Genomic DNA, 22,592 nt, shown 5'->3' with positions numbered 1-22,592 from the left:
TATTAGCTATACTTATAGCCCAGGGGTCGGCAACCCAAAATGTTGAAAGAGCCATATTGGAGCAAAAACACAAAAAACAAATATGTCTGGAGCCACAAAAAATTAAAAGTCTTGTATCAGCCTTAGAATGAAGACAACACATGCTGCATGTAGCTATATTAGTTAGAACTGGGGATAATTGGGGAAAAAATATATATTTTTTCCCATTATGCACTTTCATTATGCATGTCGAGAAAAAAGTTGAAATGTTGAGAAAAAAGTCAAAATGTTGAGAAAAAGTCGAAATGTCGAGAAAAAAAGTCAAAATTTCGAGGAAAAAAGTCAAAATTTCGAGAAAAAAGTTGAAATGTTGAGAAAAAAGTCGAAATGTCGAGTAAATAGTCAAAATTCCGAGAAAAAAGTCGAAATGTTGAGTAAAAAGTCAAAATGTTGAGAAAAAAGTCGAAATGTCAAGGAAAAAGTCGAAATGTCGAGGAAATAGTCAAAATTTTTGTGAAAAAAGTCAAAATGCTAAGAAAAAAGTCGAAATGTCGAGAAAAAAGTCAAAATTTCGAGAAAAAAGTCAAAATTTCGTTCAAAAAAGTAAAAATGTCGAGAAAAAAGTCAAAATGTCGAGAAAAAGGTCGAAATGTCGAGAAAAAAGTCAAACTTTTGAGGAAAAAAAGTCAAAACGTTGGGAAAAGGAAAAAAAAAGGAAAAAAACATTTTTGAAAAAGTTCCAGGAGCCACTAGGGCGGCGCTAAAGAGCTGCATGCGACTCTGGAGCCGCGGGTTGCCGACCCCTGTTGTATATGGTAGAATATTTTTTTGGCCACCAGAAAACCATGTTTGACCCAGACTTTATTTGGGATGTTTAATATGAAACATATTTTGCTTCACCCGGCAGATATTTGGGACTCAGCCATTATTTGAAGTTTTCAGATCGATGGGTTTGATGGGTCTACAGACGGCCCACATGATACACAGCTAAGAGGTAAAACACCGTAGTCCTTAAATGGAAGCCAAACTTTGAAAAAAATCATGTATATTTGTAAGAAAATTGGAAGTGTGTTGGGGGATTTTCTGGACTAATACACTAATCCTCGTGTGCCTCGTATTTCCTGCTCTTGAGCTCTTTTTTATTTTATGCTAAGGAGCCATCCTTCTTCAGGATAAACACAGACTCCTTTTATTTCAGAGATCTATGAAGTACCTGAAAAGGTTCACCTTTTCTTCTTTTTTTAACTTTTGTTCAACTCTTATCTCTTGATCCGAGTCTCTGCTGCTCCTCAGCATGTATATAGTCGCGTGAAAACACAAAACACCTCAGTTTAATACCGAGGCTTTCTTTTCTTATCATGAACTGAAAGTAGCGTCATTCCTCCTCAGATAAACAGGAGGGAGACACATTACAGAAAGTCGTGATTTATGCAATAAAACCTGGGTCAAAATGTAGAAGTGGCATGTGAAAATAAACAATTACCTCTTGGTGGGGGGATGAATGAACGCCAGGTCCTGCAAACCATCAGCAAGCATGAAAAAGTCCGGAAAATCCATTTTGTTGGTCTGAAATATTCTGCTTTTCCTCAATACCGAAGAGGAAAGATGTCCAACTTATCTTAAAGGAGCAAATGCTGTCTCTCATTCATCTGGAAAAGACAATTTGAAGTCCATCTTTCTGAATGAGGAAGATTATTCACCAGTGGAAAAGATCCAAGACAGCTGCGTTATGGGACGCTAATCCGCGTCCCATAACGCTCACCCCAACGTCAGGCCAAGAACACAAAAACAGGAAACAAGAGCTGCATCCCAGACTGCACAGAACTCAGTCACCACGTCAAATACAGTATTAACGTTCATCACAGCACAATTTGACTTTACAAGTGTTGTTTGGAAGGGTTTCCAGGTAAGCTTAGATTTGCAAATCTGTATCTGGACCAACTGCGAGACTTCTGCAACCACGTCCTTCGGACAGACGAGACCGAAGGGCAGATGTTGAAAACATCTACAACACCTCATGTTAGCTCAAAGGGCTCCTGCCTGCTGGCGAGCCCAGTGAAGGAAAGGAAGGAAGGAAGGAAGGAAGGAAGGAAGGAAGGAAGGAAGGAAGGAAGGAAGGAAGGAAGGAAGGAAGGAAGGAAGGAAGGAAGGAGAGAGCAGGAGGAAAGAAAGAAGGAAGGGAAAAAAGAAGGAAGGAGAGAGCAGGAGGAAAGAAAGAAGGAAGGGAAAAAAGAAGGAAGGAAGGAAGGGAGAAAAGAGGAAGGGAAGAAGGAAGGAGAGAGCAGGAGGAAAGAAGGAAGGAAGGGTGGAAGGAAAGGGGAGAAGGAATGGAGAAAAGAGGAAGGACAGAAGGAAGGAGAGAGCAGGAGGAAGAAGAAAGAAAGAAAGAAAGAAAGAAAGAAAGAAAGAAAGAAAGAAAGAAAGAAAGAAAGAAAGAAAGAAAGAAAGAAAGAAAGAAAGAAAGAAAGAAAGAAAGAAAGAAAGAAAGAAAGAAAGAAAGAAAGAAAGAAAGAAAGAAAGAAAGAAAGATCAATTCCCGTTGATTTTTGTGCAACAAACATGGCGGATCTGAGAGCGAGATAGATTTATAGTTAAAAAGATGGAGTTGAATTGGTATTTTCTTTTATCGTCATTTTTATCGTTATCGGGATAAATGCCAGAAATTATCGTGATACATTTTTTAGTCCATACCGCCCATCCCTAACCTAAATAGATCTTTTCCTAACGGTGTCTTTTAACACAGCAGCAACTTTGCTGATTAAAACAGGACAGAACCAAGAGAAAATAACCGGTATTTATTTATCTGTTTATCTGTTTGAAATCTGCTTCTACTTCTATCTGCTAAAGAAGAAGTAGCGTATTCTTCTTTGCATTTATTTTGTCTTAGTTTTTATTCTAATTCCGGTTAGAGCGCCCCGAGCGGTGGAAAAAAAATCCACAGAATAGCTGCACCTTTGTATAAGCCGCATGGTTCAAAATCTATGAAAAAAGTAGCGGCATATAGTCCAGAAAATACGGTACATAAAAGACGTAAAAGGTGCTGCAAAGACACAGTCAACATCCAGACCAGATGTTAAGTCCAGGATCCGTCCAACGGCCTCCTACCGGTCGGTAGTGTTTGAAAAATCTCCCTAGAAAGGCATCCTAACCAGGAGACCTGCACACCTGTCAAGTCTCCCATTTTAGTCGGGAAACTACAGTATTTTACCCCTCTTTCCGGCCGTGCTCCTGTATTAGTATTTTCCTATAAATTTCCCATTTTATAATATAATAATTTTTAGAAAGCATTCCTGTGCCTCTCCAAACTGAATTGTCCCTGGCCTCTTGAGAACTGCCCCTGCTGTAGCCTGGGTGGCAGAGAAGGCATTTCTGCCAAAAAAGCCAAGAATTTGTGTAAATATCTCTAAAAATGGGAAACCAAATTTACTCTCCTAAAAAGGAGCAGGACGGGCGCTCAGTTACCTGTTGAGTAAAATGTGTAACTCCAACTTTAGTGTCTGTCATGAGGAAAGGACCAATGTCCGTCAGCAGCAGCAGCTGGAGGCTCAGAAACATGTGTCTGTGTCATCAGTCAGCAGAGCTGGGTAGAGTAGCCAAAAATTGTACTCAAGTAAAAGTACTGTTACTTCAGAATAATATGACTCAAGTAGAAGTAAAAACTAGTCATCCAAATAATTACTAAAGTAAAAGTAAAAAAGTACTTGGTGAAAAAAAAAACTACTCAAGTACTGAGTTACTGTTGAGTAACGTCTGATTTATTTTGAAAATAATCATCTTCAGGCAAATTCAATCAATAAAATAATAAAATAAATTAAAATTAATAAAAAATTTTAAATAGCTTAAATTAAAATAATCTTAAAGTAAATTCAAGTACTTTAATAAATAATAAAATAAATAAAATAACAGAATTAAAAAATGTAAAAAAAAGTAGCACAAAATTTCAAGCCTTTGTACTTTTCTTTTTTAACCAGAACTAGAACAAGCTCATGAACTCATAGAAACTCTGTGTGTGTTTGAGTCTGTGTAAATGTGACAAAACATGCAAAAACTAACATTTTTCTCAAAGAATCACCTAATCAGCCTAATGTAGCGGAGTAAGAGGAACAGTTTCTTCTTCACAAATCTACTCAAGTAAAAGTAAAAAGTATAGTGATTCAAAACTACTCCTAAAAGTACAACATTTCCCAAAACTTACTCAAGTAAATGTAATTCGTTACTACCCACCTCTGTCAGTAAGTGAATGTCAGAGAGCCACATGAGTGAAAATTACAAATAAGAAGAAAATGTAAAGGTTTCACTTGAAGACAATCAATGTGTATATAAACTGAAAATATTTAAAATAAATAAGTTTGCTTTAATTCACTTTTGTGTTTTCATTGAGACTATTGTAGGAATTACATACAGTACATAGGAATGTCCACAGCATTTCAGTGTCAACACATACAGTAATTGTAGTTTCTAAGTGGTTGACAGGTAGATATTTTAGATTTCTTGCAAACCTGTCTTAAAATGTAAGATACTGGAACTCGGTTGGGCTGGTGGGACAGCGGGTGGCAGAAAAGTTCCCCTTATTTTTAAATCCAAAACTTGACAGGTACAGTATGGAAGACCTTTCAACTGGCTCTTCTCACTGTGGACGAGCAGCGACTTTCCTCCAAATCTCTTCGTGGCAGAAGCTCAGCCCCCCGCAGGGTAAACTCAGACACTTGCATCTGTCACTAGGAGAGGGAACATCAACATACCAGCACGCAGCCAGCTTTGCCCTTTGGCTTAACTCTTTTTTTCTCACCACAAAGGACTGATATAGAGTGAGCTTCACTGCAGATGATGCATCCCTCTCCTCCTCCTCCTCTCCTCCTCCTCCTCTCCTCTCCTCTTTTCCAAACAGTGCAGTCCAGTTGGAAACTTGAGTGAAAACACAGTTACAGTCCGTCTCTGGATTGTTGTCTCTTGTTTTCCAGAGTGTGCACCAGGAGAAAGGACGCTGGCGAACGTTGGCGGGTAGTTTGCTCAGGAGAACCTCGGGTCATTTCCCGCTTTGGTTCTTTTCTGTTTTTCTTTTTTTCCCGCCCTTAAGCCTCCTCGGCGTCCTCTTCCCTTTGATCTCTTTTTGTTATGAAGAGAATTGGAGAAGTGGAGAGAATCTCCTCAGGCCATTAGGAAACATCCAGAGAAATGTCAGACAAATGTCACATAAAAATGATCTTATGCACAAGAAGATGCTGCAGTCGCAGCGCGTTAGGAGCCGCGGTCGGAAGGGGTTTTTAACTCAATACTTCAAAGAGCACTGATCAAATTAGGCTGGCTTACATCTGCACTACGCTGAACACAATCAGCCTCCGCTGCAGATAATAATCTAAGTTAGCAGATACCTGGGAGACACTTAGCAGCCAAAATGTGCTCTCATATCCCAAACCCTACCAAAAGGAGGATTAGGAATACCGGGTAAATGTTTACCAGACTGACACAAACAAGAATGAGGCTGATATTTTTCATCTGGATGTACGAAAGAAACCATGGTTGCAAGAACACAGTTAAAACATCTCTTATTGCAGGTTAGAGGTCCCGATCGCTGACGCTCTGGCCGACTATTATAGACGGCTACTCGTACTGCAATTTAAGGTTATCTAATAAGAATAGCTGGATAATTAAGTCTCCGATTCGCGGGACGGTTAAAAGCAAGAGCCTTCTGACAACCTGTTGTAACCGAGTGCAATGCAGAGAAGTCTCCTGTGATCTCCACAATTACTCATCCTGTCCACGCGCCGCGCCGCGGCTGATAAAACGAACTTATTATAGGAGAAGAAAGACGAGGAGGAAGGGAAATAAAGAGAGCGAGAGAGAGAAAAAAAAAGGGAAGTTAAAGATTTGCAGCTCATTTGAAGGACGCAATATAAAAAAATTCCAAAAAAAGCTGACTTTTATTAGGAAAAAGAAACGAGAGGAGAGGAACAGCTCGGTGTGGGAGTGCCGCCTGAAGTCATGTGACAGGGAGCAAAATTCATAAACAGTTTAGGGCATCATGTGACAGACGAATGCAGTAGAATACAGGAAGGTAGAAAAAGGAGATACAGGACTGTCTCAGAAAATTAGAATATTGTGATAAAATCCTTTATTTTCTGTAATGCAATTAAAAAAACAAAAATGTCATACATTCTGGATTCATTACAAATCAACTGAAATATTGCAAGCCTTTTATTATTTTAATATTGCGTTTATGGCTTACAGTTTAAGATTAAGATTTACAGAAAAAGGTATTCTAATTTTTTTAGATAGGATATTTGAGTTTTCTTAAGCTGTAAGCCATGATCAGCAATATTAAAATAATAAAAGGCTTGCAATATTTCAGTTGATTTATAATGAATCCAGAATGTATGACATTTTTGCATCACAGAAAATAAAGGACTTTATCACAATATTCTAATTTTCTGAGACAGTCCTGTAGAAGAATGGAAAAACCAAAGTCCCCCCCCAAAAAAGGGAAGAAGGGAGAGAAAAAAAAATATTTTCATTTTCTGAATGAATAAGTGTAATTTTGTATAGATCGCCATTATTACTGCTTTGTATGTTCAAAGAGGATTGTGATGTTGATGACGATAATTATATTTCACATTACGTATTTAATTAATTAATTACCCCCATCTTTTACTTTATTTATTGTTATTAGTTAATGAATTGTATCTATTTATTTATTTATTTATTTATTTTTTATTTATTTATGTGTATGATCTGATCTTACTCATACATAGCCCACCCTATATTTATTTATTTTTTTCTTTCCTTCTCTCATCACCGTTCGAGTGCTGGAACTGTATAAAAAATAAATAAATAAATAAAAACCAAAGTCCAGTCCCAAAGAAGCAGAACCGAACCTCTAAGGCCCGACTACCGGCGTGGAAGATGTGAATGAGGGTTATGTTACGTTTAGAGTAAGACGATCTTTTACCAAGGCTTTGGCATCGTTCTCTGTTGCTATGGTTTCATGGTGTCAGAAAGAAATGAAGTTATTTATGGATTATAACAGACAAAGATAACTATATGACCATCCACCGGAGGCGAAAAGAAAAAGATGTGAAATTACAAGTGTCAGGAACAACCAGCCACGAGGCCGGACGCGGGTGCAAGCACGAGGTTAATGTACAGAGATAAAAGGTTAGAGGCAGGTGGATGCAGTTTTGAGTTAGTAGAGTCTTTATGCACCGTGGTGTCATCATAACATGTAAGATGACCTTCTAATACTTGTGAGAGTTGTGGCATCACAAACAGTCAGAAGCTGTTCAAACAACCCCGGAAATGCAGTAATGTTGCTCATTTTCTCCCCAGATGAAGGTTTTCTCCTAGAAGTAGTTTTATTATCACAACCAAACTGCTGCTGATAACAAACGTAGAGACAACTGAGACACCGTGAAATAAATCGGAACAGGAAGCAGATGGATGGTTCGGTGTCAGGTGAGGTGGACACCAGTTCTAGTGAGGTACCTGCATCGTTCTGGTTCTGGTTTTACTAAGGATATACTATATAGATCAGGGGTCGGCAACCCAAAATATTGAAAGAGCCATATTGGACCAAAAACACAAAAAACAAATATGTCTAGAGCCGGAAAAAATGAAAAGTCTTGTAAAAGCCTTAGAATGAAGGCAACACATGCTGCATGTATCTATATTAGTTAGAACTGGGGGAAGATTTTTTTTTTCATTATGCACTTCGAGAAAAAAGTCTAAATTTCGAGAAAAAAGTCTAAATGTCAAGATTAATGTTGAAGTACAATCTTGAGAAAAAAGTCGAAATGTTGAGAAAAAAGTCGAAATGTTGAGAAAAGTCGAAATGTCGAGATAGGAAAGGAATAAGGAAGAAAAAAAGAGAAAAAAAAGGAAAAAAAGAGAAAAAAGGAATACAAGTAGAAGAAAAAAAGGAAAAAAAGAGAAAAAAAGGAAGAAAAAAGAAGAAGAAAAGAGGAAAAAAGGAAAAAAGAAAAAGAGAAGAAAAAAAGGAAAAAAGAAAAAGAGAAGAAAAAAAGGAAAAGGGAAAAAAAAGGTCAAACATTTTTGAAAAAGAGCTCTGGAGCCGCGGGTTGCCGAACCCTGATATAGACTAAGGAAATGGTGGTGGACTTCAGGAGGAGACCCCGCCTCAAGGGGTCACATATATACTGTAAAGACTTTGGCTGGATGACAAACTGGACTGGACTGTCAACACAGACAGCAATCGTAAAGGAGAGTAGTGTTGTTTCTGTCAGCCTGTTTCAACTTTAGTTTTAGTCTAGTCATCTAGTCTAATCATTTTAGTTTTTATTAGTTTTAGTCACGTTCATGCTCCTTTTAGTCGTGTCAAATTTCAGTCGACTAAAAGTCTGAGCATTTTAGTCTTATTTTAGTCAGAATTGTCCAGGACCATTTTAGTCTCTTTTTAGTCAAAGATTGTATTTAGCCAAACCCATTTTACAATTCAAACAAGGTTAACTTATTATGATATTATTGTTCCAGTATAGACTCAAGAATACATTCATTCCAGATACAGAAGACTCACATTTGAGTTTACAACATATTTATTTTTCCGCATTTCTCCCCATCTTTTTCTTTTTCGATGACACATTGGGTTTTCTTTTCCACGTCTATGTAGGAAAGAGTATCAAAAGATGGTCTTTTCTTCTTCTCCAGCCCCAGAGCAGATCCCCGCGTTTCTCTATGTAACTTAGTTTTTAATTGACGTGAACCTAGAGCTCTGCGTTAACGGCATCAGCCTCTAACTCTGCAGCTGCATCTTCTGGATCTGATTCCCCGCTGCAGCGACTGGGATTGAGGACTAACGTCACCCAGCAGAACTAACAAGAACACAGAACACAGCAGAACACACTTTTACAATGCCATCATCCAGTCTGTTCTCTGCTCTTCCATCACTGTCTGGTTTGCATCAGCCACCAAACTAGACAGGCACAGACTGCAACGGACCATCAGGACTGCAGAGAGGATAGTTGGGACTAACCTCCCATCTATCGACGACCTGTACCGGTCCAGGACCAGGAAACGGGCAGGTCGAATCTCTACAGACCCCTCACACCCGGGACACCGCCTGTTCCAACTCCTCCCCTCTGGACGGCGCTACAGAGCACTGTACGCCAAAACCTCCAGACACAAAGACAGTTTCTTCCCGCAAGCGGTTGCTCTGATGAACTCCCACAAATAATAAGTCTCAGAGTAACCAAACACGTGCAATAAAAATCATCCAGCACCCTCTTTAATAATCATGTCTGCCTCACTCTGCTGCACCTCTCACTTTTGTACTTCCTTTTGTATAATTTTTTGTATTTTTTGTATAATTTGTCTGTTAAAATTGTATATAGGTTATACTTATACTTATTCTTATTTTTATTCAGAACTATCCTTCTTTTATCACTACCTCAAACTGCTGCACCTTAAATGTTAAAATGTTTATATGTATATAGTAATACCACATTTGTTTATTGTTTATTTGTTTATTGTTTTTTTTTTTTTACTACCAAAGAGCGAAATAACCGAATCAAATTCCTTGTTGGACAATGTTCGAACCTGGCCAATAAAGCTGATTCTGATTCTGATTCTGATTCTGAAAAACCAGAGGAAACTACTGAAAACACAGAGATTAAGGATCTTTAGAGTTCTTTATTTTTTCTAGAGTTTTATTTTGTAATCTACATTTTAGTCTCATTTTTATTCCTCTAAGATATTGCATTATATATTTAATTATCGTTATCGTCACATGACCAGCATTTTTGTTGCGTCTCGTCTTGTTTTTCTCAGGTGATAAAGGTTCGCTGCCGATGATATCTAGTCATAATTTTCATCGAGAAAAGCAACTTTACTCACAGGTCAGCGGACGTGAGAGGCAAAACGATGAGCCACAGTTTCCCCCACATGATCATTTCTGCCACATGAGGATAACCAGGCGCTCCAGGTGAAGTACATTTCACTCAAAACTATATTATTCTACTATAAAATTGTAGCGTTTAAAATGGACAGGGTGAAAAATGAGCTTCAACTGTGGACCCAACTAAATCTTAAAGAAACTACCTGGACGTTGAAGATGTAGGAAAAGCCTTTCCCTTTCTGTTTCCCCGCTGACCGCAGAGCGGCTCCGGGCGTCCTCGTTTCACGACGTCTCAGATCAGACTGAGCTCTTCTGATTTTATCCACCTGCTTTAATGCCATCCCTGCGTCTAGCTGTCGACCACCGCAGGAACACATAACGGGATTATTTCTGAGCAGATTTTCTTCTCTATCCTAAGGGTTAAATTTGCAGCTAAGCCAGGAAAGAGAAAAGGAACGTCAGTCAAATCAAGCGTGCCACATTTACCTCACGAGGACGGGCTGCGAGCGAGAGAAAAAGAGGCTCCCGAGGGACGAAGTCTCACAGACGGAGGACAGGTACAGTGGTCGTTACTGAAGCATGTCTGTCCTCACGTCTCCATCCAGTTATTCTCCTACAGGTGTAACGTAATCTTAACAATATTTAGCATCTAATATCTGGTCGTGTCAGTTCAACTCAGTGCAAATCCCCCAAACCACAACAAAACTCATCTGAAGCCACTTTACAGAGAAAGTAAACAAGTTCAATACAATCAAATTCTTTCCTATTATAGTCTGAATCCATTCATCCATCTTTCTATTCGGGGTTACAGGCCAGTTAAATTACCATTAAATCCAGTTTGATTTAATCAATTTAATTCATGTTCAATCAAGTTGGATTTCTAGAAAGCTGGTGAATTAACAGAAAACGAGGCCGAGCTGAGGAACCCAGTAGATTCCCTTTATGTCTCCCACCTGAGAACAAAACCAAGACGTTTGACATATATAAAATAAATTCATCTATAGCAGAGATGCACTGATTGCAATTTTTTTTCCTGATTCTGACCAGCCAGTATAGATGTTGGCTGATTACAAATGTATTTATCTAAACTATAATCAACGACACATTCATTTAATAAACAATGACAGATAGTAGGAGCTGCAGGTTTCTGTACTTTACTACTTCATTTTCAGCTTCATAACATCGGGCATGGTCAGCAGGATGATACTATCACAAGTGTTGGATAAATGTTTTTTTGGTTGTTTTGACGCTTTACTTTTCTGTACTCAGCCATTATATGGAGCCAAATCAAGGCCAAAAGTTTTGCTAATTTGAAAATAAAACTTGAACCTGAAAATTCAAGTTTTGATTTTTTTTTTACAGTTTCAATTTTTTTTTTTCAGTATCAGATCTTTTTTTCAGTTTCAGATCTTTTTATTTCAGCTTCAGACCTTTTTTTCAGTTTCAGATCTTTTTTTTCAGTTTCACAACCTTTTTTTCAGTTTCACATCTTTTTTTCAGTTTCAGATTTTTTTTTTCAGGTTCAGACTTTTGGCCCCGATATGGCGTAGGGGGCGTGGCATCAACTGAGAGGGGCGTGGCATCATGAGTGACAGCATAAGAGAGAAAGCGGGGGACGTTCCTCAGTCATGTTGCCTTCAGGAAACGTAGGTTGCAGAAGTTATCAGTAGAAGTATGATTCAACACTGTATATACACCATATTCACGTGATTGGCAGTGGAAGAAACTGATATTAGTGACAAATTTCTGTTTAAAAAGCTGTTTTAAACCGTACTTGGCACCAATCGCAGTATAAAAGCAGTCTGAAACTGAAAAAAAAGATGAAACTGAAAAAAAATTGAAACTGTAATGAATTTTCAGGTTCAAATTTTATTTTCAAATTAGCAAAACTTTTGGCCTTGATTTCGCTCCATACCATTACATCATCATGATGCATTTAATAAAAGAGAAAAAAAAAATTCTCAGTCTAAATTTCTAAGCTAGTGCCTCTAAACTCTTTTTTTTTTTTTTTTTAAGGAAAGGACCTTCCCCTCAAATTGACAAATTGACAAAAGAAACCAAATCTTCCTCTGTTCTTGAAGCTCAATTGTTGCCACGCAGGACGACGGGCATCATCCACGCATGTTATATTTGAAATACGGACCAGTCCTGGAGTGTTACCACACTGAGGTTTTTGTCATTTGGACTGGACAGTGCAATAACTTTGTACAATATTTCACAACATGTATTTCTTTTCTATTCATATAATTCTATTTATGGCACTGCACTTTTTATTTTTATTTGTATCTTTTTATCTTTATATGGGTGTTTGGTTTTTGGGGTGTTTGATTTGTATATGACAGTGCTGTGAGATGGACATGTCAATTTCCCCGAGGGAACCTCCCAAAGGGATTAATAAAGTCGTGTGAATCTGAATCTGAATTTCCGAGACTGATTCCACTCATCCCTCCATAAACTATCTCGTCACGTTACGATGATGTTCTCGCCAAGGTGGTGGGATTTTGTGAAGATGCAAAAAATCGGTAATAACTTCAGTCGTACTTAAGAGCGGTTTATTATTGCGGTTTGTTCTCAGTCCCCGTGTCCTGGGAGACTGAAGCTAATTGCAAGGAAGGGTATTACAGACGTAGTCCATTACCTCCTCATGTACGACCGACATGCACAATGGGGGTAGGCGGCCTCTGCAGGATGAAAGGATGGGACTCATAAAAGCGCAAATTGGAAAATGAGAACAATGGGGTGAAAAAGCAGAGTGCACCCTGGGCTCGCACAATCATGGGCTGCAACAGATTGGCGAGGACCCACTCATGGCCGTACAGCTGGCCCGACTCGTGCCAGACTGGAGCGGCCAAACGGATCTCTGACTGGATTTACTTCCAGCTTCACGTCTGTCTAACAAGCACAAACACACACACACACACACATTTCTCTGAAAGTTTCAAAATCGACCGAGTGTGTAATTGTGGTGATCAGTGTCACGGAAAATTTCAAACATTATAACAAAAAGCCAACAACTGTAAGGAAACAGAAGAGGGGGGTATAAAAGATGTAAATGCAGATGAAAGGGCCACATCTAATGGCACTTTTCCACCAGCACCTACTCAGCTCTACTCAGCTCAGCTCGGCTCAACTCGGCCTGGTTTCTTTTCCACTACAATTCAGCATCTGGAGCAGAAGTAGGAGGTTGGAGCGAAGCTGCTGTGACGTATTTGATTGTGTGATTTTAACGAAGAAGACAGCAACACTAAAGATGTAGAACCTGGAGGAGATGATAAATGTGCTGCTGGGTCTGTGGCTTGTGTTCGATATCAAGTTAAAAAATGAGAGAGAGAGTTTGTTTGTCTCGGCGCTGCTGAAAAGTCAGTTGGAGCCGCGAGCAGCTATGAAGTGACAGAGCTCCTGGTGGATCTGGTCGTTCCTTATCGCCCGTCTACATCCCTTTTTAATTCTCTCCTCAGCCACCAGGTTTATGAACATCTGCACCTCAGAGTTGGATCAACAAACAGACTTTTGCGCTGCCATTGCTGGTCGGATAAAAATGAACCAGAAGCCGCTGTCAGAGTCGCTCATCCGCTGATTTCCACATCCTGACTCAGACGTCTGACTCCAACCCCTCGACCAATCGGTGGTCTGTAGTGTGATGACGTCAGATACAGCCGACTCAGCCGCTTAGAACCTCGGCAGAATAGATACAGAAAAGTATCTACTCGGCCAGTTAGACCCCTAGTGGGAAAGAACCAAACCGAGTGAAGGCGAGCCGAGCCGGGCTGAGTAGGTACTAGGGCTGCAACGATTCGTCGACGTTGTCGACAAAAATCGATAATGGAAATTGTCGACAATGAATTCCATTGTCGACAATTGTCGGCAGACATGTTTTTCCAATGGAGTGAGGCGTCTCACTTCAATACAATCTCTGCCGAGAGTCGCGCATGCACGATAGCATCTCAGCAGCTGCGGGTAATAAAACTTCAACAGTTTGGGAGCATTTTAGCCTCGATACGGCGAATAAAAAGATGACTTGCAAGGTTTGCAAAGCCGACCTTGCTTTTCACGGGAGCATGTCAGTAATGCATTTGAAGAGAAATCACGTCGGAGTGTTGAACGAAACGGACTCGCCTTGGTAAGATATTAAACCTATTTTCATTTGTTAAATTAATTCGTTTCATTCGTTAACTTTGTTTATTTCATGTTATTTATTAGTATTATTTGAGCTACTCTCGTTGCTATAACCTCAATCATAATTGATGCAGTGCGAAAGGCGAAAAAGCTTGTGTGATGATGACAATGATGGATCTGACTTTCAGTCAGGTGCCTATGAACTGTCAATTATCCATCAAACTCCACAATGACAATTCATTTTATTTTAGTTTTTTTTATTCACTTAGTTGTTTGTTTTTTTTATTTATTATTATTTTTAATTTATGTTATTTGTGAAAGGGGCAGATCAGATAAGATTCTTCTTCTTTCTGCTCCCTTTTCACTCATAAGTTAGGAACATTTGTATTTGTGTTTGTATTAAATTGTTTTGTTTTTTGAATGAAATAAAGAATAAAATGAAAAAATGAAATGATCATGTTAACATTAAATCAGATAGATTTGTCTGGACATTTCTCTTGCGGGACTGGCGCCGTGTGGGCGGCGTGCGGGTATGAATTCTCAGAGTTTTGCAGATGCGAGCGGGAGCAGGATGAAGAAAACAGTCCCGCTATAGCCGGGCTCTAGTGTCATCTTTCTTGTGTTTATTATCATTTGCCACATAAAGCAACCTCATACTAAATTTAAAAAAAATTACTAATTATTCGATTAGTCAACTAATCGTTTCAATAGTCGGTGTCTAGTCGACTATTAAAATAGTCGTTAGTTGCAGCCCTAGTAGGTACTAGTGGAAAAGTGCCATAAGAGGACTAACATCCATATGTCGGGTTCAGGGGCCACAGTTTCCCTCCAATGACCCGTCAGGAATCCTGTCTTTCATGTTACTAGCTTCCAATTAGGGCTGGGCGATATGGACCAAAAGTCATATCTCAGTATTTTCTAGCTAAATGGCGATACTCGATATATATCTCGATATTTTTTTCTGTGCCTTAATTGGGGTTTCCCCCAAAGCATTATAGCATAGCATCTCTGTTAGCTTCTTTTTTTTCTGAGGCAAACCCTTAAAAAAACAGTCAGTTTTAATACAAAGCCTCGTGCCAAATGTCACACAGGTACCTTTATTAACAGAGGTCTGCACAATATCAAAATGTATAAAACAAATGAAATAAAAATAAACTGCCTGCATATATAGAATAAAAATGCTTCTTGAATAAAATAAAACAAATATCCCTTTCCTGCATAACAATTACATTAAAATACACTGTGCAATTAATACAATGTAGACAGTAACAGGCAGACTTTTCCACTGAGGTTGACAGTTGTGCAAATAACAAAACATTTGTGCAAATCTCAAATAAAACATTCAAGTCAATTTGTCACAAAATAAGCTATATCAAAATCATTAAAAAAAAATGTAAAAAAAAAAAAATATATATATTTTTTTTTTTTAAATCGATATAAACAATATTGTCTCGTACCATATCGTGTTTGAAAATATATCGATATATATTAAAATCTCGATATATCACCCAGCCCTACTTCCAATGATCTGTCAGGTCCTACCCATTCCCATATAAAAGAAGTATAACAACATGTTGCCTCAAACTCAACTGTCCAGCCTGCGTGCTGCATGTTGACTCTCCTGATTGTGCATCAGGTAAAATAAACTTTGGTAATCTCAAACTCACCGATGTTGTAGTTTGTTAAGGATCTGTACTTTACTCGGGAAAAGTTTAGGAGAAATTACTCTATGACCCATTCATCCACAAGTTTTGTTAATGACAGTTTAACACCCAAACAGGCGTGTTTTAAAAACTAAATATGATAGAGGTTCATTAGAAAGGTTCTTCTCGAGCTGGCAACCATTTATTACCTATTTTGAAAATTTGAGGGTACTTCCAAAGGACTGAGCTGATGTCTTTGTTTTTTGTTGTTTTTCGTTTTTCTATCCCTAAAAATAGTAACAGCCCAATTACATTGGTATATAACTCTGGGGGTGATATATGACAACATTCTGACTCAAGTGTTTACTAGTACGGTATAACTTGTGACTACTACTGGAATTGCTAATTATTGATCTAAGAAATAATTATTAATCTCTAGATAACCATTTCGGTTTCATTCTCATTTTATTTTCTTATTTAAGTTTACATTCATTGCATTACTACTACTTTTTTGTTATGTCACTATATTAGTATCTTTTTATTTTTATTTATTTACAATTTTTTTAATTTTTATTATTATTATTTGTTATATTTTTTATTTTAATTTTATTTTTTTGCTATTCCCAAAGGAAAATTAATGATGATGGAGGGATGGGGAGAGGGAGAAAAAAAAAGTATGTTCATCTGTTTTGCTCTGTATTGTGGAAACAATCTGCCAATAAAAACATTTATCAAAAAAAAAAAAAAACCTAAATATGAGCGAGAAAATGTTGAGCGCACTTATGAGGAATGACATCACCATCCCGCCGCTCTCTGCACCTTGTTTCTGGTGAAAACAATTACCGTAATCGCCCCAAACAGAGGCTAAAAGGTTATTATCATGTTGCACCAGTATGCTTTACACGTCCACACGCGTGTGCACACACACACACACACATGTACCTCAAGTCCCAACAATAGATCAGAAAGACCTCATTAATCTCCAGAGCCACAGTTGAGCGTGGGCCCGGGCCAACTCCCTCGTCTTATTGTGCCAAAACCAGCACATGGCACGCTCTGAATTAATGGTTAAATGAAAAGGTGCAAATTGTTCTGTGCATAATGGACCAGTCTGCATCTGTCACCTTTTATCACCGCCAGGTTCTGGAAAGGGAAATAAAGCCATGAATCAGGCTGGTTAATACAGCTGCATAATCTCTCCCAAGCATGTGCAATAATGTGGTTTAATGGGTCAAATTGCATTAAAAAGTTAATCTATGTTCAAAGTAGCTGCACTGAAAAAAGGAAGGGCTTTCTGTTTCAGCAGCAAATAAAAGGAAATTATAAAAAAGGACTGAAACAAGTTGTTTTTTTCTCAAATATACAACCAAATAACAGTACAGAATCTGCCTGTTTATCTGGTTTTAAACTAAAATGCAACAGATGTCTGTTTACTTTGCTTCATGTTGAAAAAAACAAAAAGGTGCATTACTCACTCCTTAAAAACATTGTTATTCAGGGCACTAATATGACATTTAAAAAAAAATCTGTTATTGCATTAGTCTAACGGATATTTTTTCTGTATCCAGCTTCACATTATGCTGCAGAAATTCAAATAAAAAATTATGAATCCCTGAATAGAAATAAATTACATTATTTTATTAACTAATTAAATGGTAAGTGTGATGCTGTAACAATGAGTTTACACGGTGTTGGAATAGACTGCATCAAACTGACTGAAAATCGTGGTTTTTAAAATACATCTTAACATCTTCTGGATGAAATCGAACTGGAACCAACTGGTCAAAGCCGGACAAACAAAGCCAGGTTTAAGTCCAGCTAATCTCTGCATGTCACAATCAACTGGACTGAAACTGTTCTTCGCAATCAGCACATGTTCAACAGTTCCCACCGCAGGCTTCGACGTGGAAGTAACGGAGGAATAATAAAGATTAGAAAGGTTGGTGTGTCCAGTCCACCGTTGGTCAGTGTTTTGATCTGCTGATTCACGGGTTTGTATGCTGTGTTGTCGTGTTGCAGCTCAACTGGGACAAACAAACAAGTGGGCACTATCGCCACCTACCGATGGATAACATACTTTGGTCATTAAATCATTATTATTTATTATCATTAGGGATGGGTGATATTTTACCGTTCACGATATACCGTCAAAATTCCCCACGGTAAGAATTTGTCGTCTCGCGCTAAAAACGATAAATTCCCATTGATGACGTTTTTGTGTAAAACTGATTTATGGTTCTGCGTTACATCGACGCACAACGTACGTGTGCGTGAAAGAAGGAAGGGAGGGAGGAAGGAAGGAAGAAAAAAGGATAAATTCCCGTTGATACAGTGGGGAGAACAAGTATTTGATACACTGCCGATTTTGCAGGTTTTCCCACTTGAAAAGCATGTAGAAGTCTGTAATTTTTATCATAGGTACTCTTCAACTGTGAGTGATGGAATTTAAAAAAAAAATCCAGAAAATCACATTGTATGATTTTTAAGTAATTAATTTGCATTTTATTGCATGACATAAGTATTTGATCACCTGTCAACCAGTAAGACTTCCGGCTCTCACAGACCTGTTAGTTCTTCTTTAAGAAGCCCTCCTGTTCTCCACTCATTACCTGTATTAACTGTACCTGTTTGAACTCGTTACCTGTATAAAAGACACCTGTCCACACACTCAATCAAACAAACTCCAACCTCTCCACAATGGCCAAGACCAGAGAGCTGTGTAAGGACATCAGGGATAAAATTGTAGACCTGCACAAGGCTGGGATGGACTACAGGACAGAAGGCAAGCAGCTTGGTGAGAGGCAACAACTGTTGGCACAATTATTAGAAAATGGAAGAAGTTCAAGATGACGGTCAATCTCCCTCGGTCTGGGGCTCCATGCAAAATCTCACCTGGTGGGGCATCAATGATCATGAGGAAGGTGAGGGATCAGCCCAGAACTACACGGCAGGACCTGGTCAATGACCTGAAGAGAGCTGGGACCACAGTCTCAAAGAAAACCATTAGTAACACACTACGCCGTCATGGATTAAAATCCTGCAGCGCACGCAAGGTCCCCCTGCTCAAGCCAGTGCATGTCAAGGCCCGTCTGAAGTTTGCCAATGACCATCTGGATGATCCAGAGGAGGAATGGGAGAAGGTCATGTGGTCTGATGAGACTAAAATAGAGCTTTTTGGTCTAAACTCCATTCGCCGTGTTTGGAGGAAGAAGAAGGATGAGTACAACCCCAAGAACACCATCCCAACCGTGAAGCATGGAGGTGGAAACATCATTCTTTGGGGATGCTTTTCTGCAAAGGGGACAGGACGACTGCAACGCATTGAGGGGAGGATGGATGGGGCCATGTATCGCGAGATCTTGGCCAACAACCTCCTTCCCTCAGTAAGAGCATTGAAGATGGGTCGTGGCTGGGTCTTCCAGCATGACAACGACCCGAAACACACAGCCAGGGCAACTAAGGATTTAAATTTAAAAAGTTAAAATTGAGCATTTAGTGTGATCTCCCTCAGAATTAAGAACAGATTTTACTCGTAACGAGTCGTATATCCATCCATCCATCCATTATCTATACCCGCTTTATCCTTTGCAGGGTCACGGGGGTCTGCTGGAGCCTATCCCAGCTCATTTCAGGTGAGAGGCAGGAGTTACACCCTGGACAGGTCGCCAGTCCATCGCAGAAACGAGCATATCTGCAAACTATCATATTTGTAAAAGACTTCTCTCATCTGAATCCTACCTCAGCCCTGAGGTGCAAAACACAACGACAACAGAAAAAGTTCAGCAACATTTGAGAATAAAAATAAAAACAACACATGCACACAATACAACTGAAGAACACTACGTGAGATCATTGTTTTTATTGTTTGTCTGCGTGAAATGTATCGCAGGTTTTTGAAGGTCTTTTTTATCTAGTTTTTTAACTACATAAAAGTTTGAAAAATAAATAAAAACTTGATCACAGCTGCATGATGTCAGTGATGATTATGTGCAGTTTGTTCTTTAGTTATTAGTTGTCTTTCGGGACTGAAAGTAATTGCAAGAAAGAAAATTACAGATGTAGTTTTTTGGTCGTGTCATATATATTTTGCCTTTGGCGCAAGAAGGGATGGGAATCCCTTATCGATTTGGTTCCTTATCAATTTTCATTCAGTTATATACAGTACATTAACACTTTAATTTCAATTATGCGCCAATATTTTGCACTCAACTTCAACTAAAGGAAAGCTGGCTTAAGCTGAAAAACAGGAACCTTTTCAAATGAAAATTGTGACATAAATACAATATCAACGATCAACTTTTGGACTGAAAACGTTTTTATGCAGAAAATCTTTCAGCATGTTGGAGGTATTTCCACCTTTGATGTGATCACAGCTGCAACCAAGCACCAACCATCTCACTCCTGCATTCATGCTCATGCAGGACTACAGTTCGCTGCAGTTCCTCGTCTGACCGCTAGAGGGCAGCTGCAAAAGAGAGTCAATTTCCATTGACCTCCATCTTAAAATGTCCCACATATTTACAAACTAGTTAAAAAAACTGCTGGTTTTATGTTTGTACCACGCCAGGAGCTTATATCAAGCATTACATTTATCTTTAATATGATTGTTTGGCAGTCGGCTTAGCCAATCGCTGGCCGTTATCACTTCCTTATCTGTAATCAACGGATTACTGCCCTTCGCCATGTTTGTATTAACCCAGCGGCGGGTAAACGGGAGGAGTCAATATATCCAACGGTGTATCCCCCTGTAAAGGTCTAAGGCAGATTTGTCGGTGGGATTTCGGCTGAAGACATGTCCTCTTTTCATTAAAGCATCAGAAAGACAGCTGAGGTGTCCTGACTGTATTTTTGAACAACAATTTTTGCCACCACACTTCGTCCATTGTTACATAAAGTCTATGGGTGCAACTGGCCCCAGTATCGGTTGACTATTCCAGGGAACTGAACTACTGGGACCCGGGTCTCGATTCCCATCCCTGGACACAGGTCACCGTACGTTCCCACAGAGGGGACTTCTTAATGTTTAACGAACTCTGTATTTATTTCACAGTGTAAATAAAAACAAAAACAAACTGGTAGAAAAGATGAGATGCAATAAGGAGCAAATCTGAGCAGCAATATCAAACCCCAAACTATTTGGTCCTAGTTTAAAGGAGTTAATCATATGAAATCAGAGGTGTCAAAAGTATTCACATTCATTACTCAGGTAGAAGTATAGATACTAGAGTTTAAAAATACACTGCAGAAGTTGAAGTATCAACTCAAGTTTTTTACTCAAGTAAAAGTATAAAAGTACTGGTTTCAAAACTACTTAAAGTATAAAAGTAAAAGTAATGTAAGGGAGAAAAAAGCCATTAAGGACAAAAGCCATTGAAAATGAATGCATCTTAGTATAATGCAAATATATTAAAGAAGCATATATGTGTACTATTGAGCATTAACATGTGTTTCAGAGAGCAGGAGATATGATGACTAGTTGCCTATAAGTATTGTAATGGTGCAAAAAGTCAAACTTCAGAGGCATGTTATCATTTATCCTAACCTTTATTGGAATGTACATCCAAGTTTAGTTGCAGGAATCTGAGGGAACGGATGTAAGAACAAAACTGGACAAGAACATCTGAAACAACCACAACCAAATTCACTCTATCCGGATGGAGCAATTTAACTGGATAGTTTTTTTTTTAAAGGCCGAAATGAAATAGAGTAACGAGGCTGTTTTTAAAATGTAAGGAGTAAAAAGTACAGATAATTGCTTGAAAATGTAAGGAGTAAAAGTAAGAAGTCGTCTGAAAAATAATGACTCCAGAGAAGCATAGATAACCAAAATTTCTACTTAAGTAAGGTAACGAAGTATTTGTACTTTGTTACTCGACACCTCTGTATGAAATAAATTAGTAATTTTCAATTCAATCTGTTGCAGCTGCCATGATTCAACAGATTCTTGTTGGTGATTAATCTTGAACTCCATCCAGGAATGTGATTGTCACTGAAAGTAGGACAAGAGCTTCTCCTACCTTGGCAGCCATGACCATGGACGACCCTCCTCTGATTCCCAGGATGGGGATGTGCGTCTGAGCCGAGATGAAGTCCAGTATCTGGGCGATGGCCTCCTGGTCCGTGTCGTCCCCGAACACCACGCCCTGCAGCGAGTTCCTGGTCATCTGCGCGCAGATCCGGTTGATGATGCTCTTGGGGTCGGTCTCGTTCATGGTGACCACCTCGACCTTGGGAGGATAGGGGATGTGGAGGAAGTCCTCCTTCTCCAGCCCGGCCCCCAGGGTCACGTCGCTGGAGTTCCCCACCAGGATGACGGCGATGCTGAGGGAGCTGATCAGCTTAGGGCTGATGGGGGGAAGCGCCGGAGAGCCGGGGGAGTACTGGGGGGGGATGACGACGCCCCGCTGGTTGCCGCCTCCCTTCTGGCCTCCCTGCCCCCCTGGCGAACCCCCGGGCCCCGATCCGGGACCTCCGCCCCTCCGGGACTCGCAGACGGGCAGGAGGAGCACGGACAGGAGGAGCAGAGAGACGGACAAGGGGAGGAAGGGCGGGGTCGGCCGGGGCTGGGGACGAGGATACTGGGACGACTGGGACGGAGGTGGAGACGGAGGAGAACGGTGAGAGGAGGGCGGGGGCACCGAGCGCTTGTCCTGAAGATTGGAGGGAGAAAGGTGGAGGCTGACAAGCATTGTGGAGGAGTATAAATGCCGTCCCTGCAGAGAAGGAGAAAAGAGACGGAGAGACGATGAATGCAACACACCTGGAACCTTTGAATCTGAACACCTAGACTGGGGGTCGGCAACCCGCGGCTCTAGAGCCACATGTGGCTCTTTAGCGCCGTCCCAGTGGCTCCTGGAGCTTTTTCAAAAATGTTTGACCTTTTTTCTCTTCTTTTCTCTTTTTTTTCTTCTTTTCTTTTTTCATTTTTTTCTTTTTTCTTCTTTTTTTCATTTTTTCCTCTTTTTTTCTTCCTTTTTCCTTTCCTTTTAATCTCGACTTTTTTACTTTTT

At 39.5% G+C, this 22,592-nt stretch overlaps 1 protein-coding gene across 1 annotated transcript in view; it reads right to left on the bottom strand.

Moving 5' to 3' along the window:
• LOC133460457 (glutamate receptor ionotropic, NMDA 2B-like) overlaps nucleotides 1-21,794 on the bottom strand; it is a 230,596-nt gene extending 208,802 nt beyond the window's left edge. Inside the window, 1 exon segment of the mRNA XM_061741054.1 lies at nucleotides 21,600-21,794. Coding sequence (XP_061597038.1) covers nucleotides 21,600-21,794 — 195 coding nt within the window.
• Between the last annotated feature and the right edge of the window lie 798 nt (nucleotides 21,795-22,592).

The sequence above is a fragment of the Cololabis saira genome, chromosome 1 (assembly GCF_033807715.1).
Source record: "Cololabis saira isolate AMF1-May2022 chromosome 1, fColSai1.1, whole genome shotgun sequence".
In the NCBI taxonomy this organism is placed as follows: domain Eukaryota; kingdom Metazoa; phylum Chordata; class Actinopteri; order Beloniformes; family Belonidae; genus Cololabis; species Cololabis saira.
Note: the sequence above shows the minus strand (reverse complement) of the source record. Positions and strands in the feature narration are given on the sequence as shown.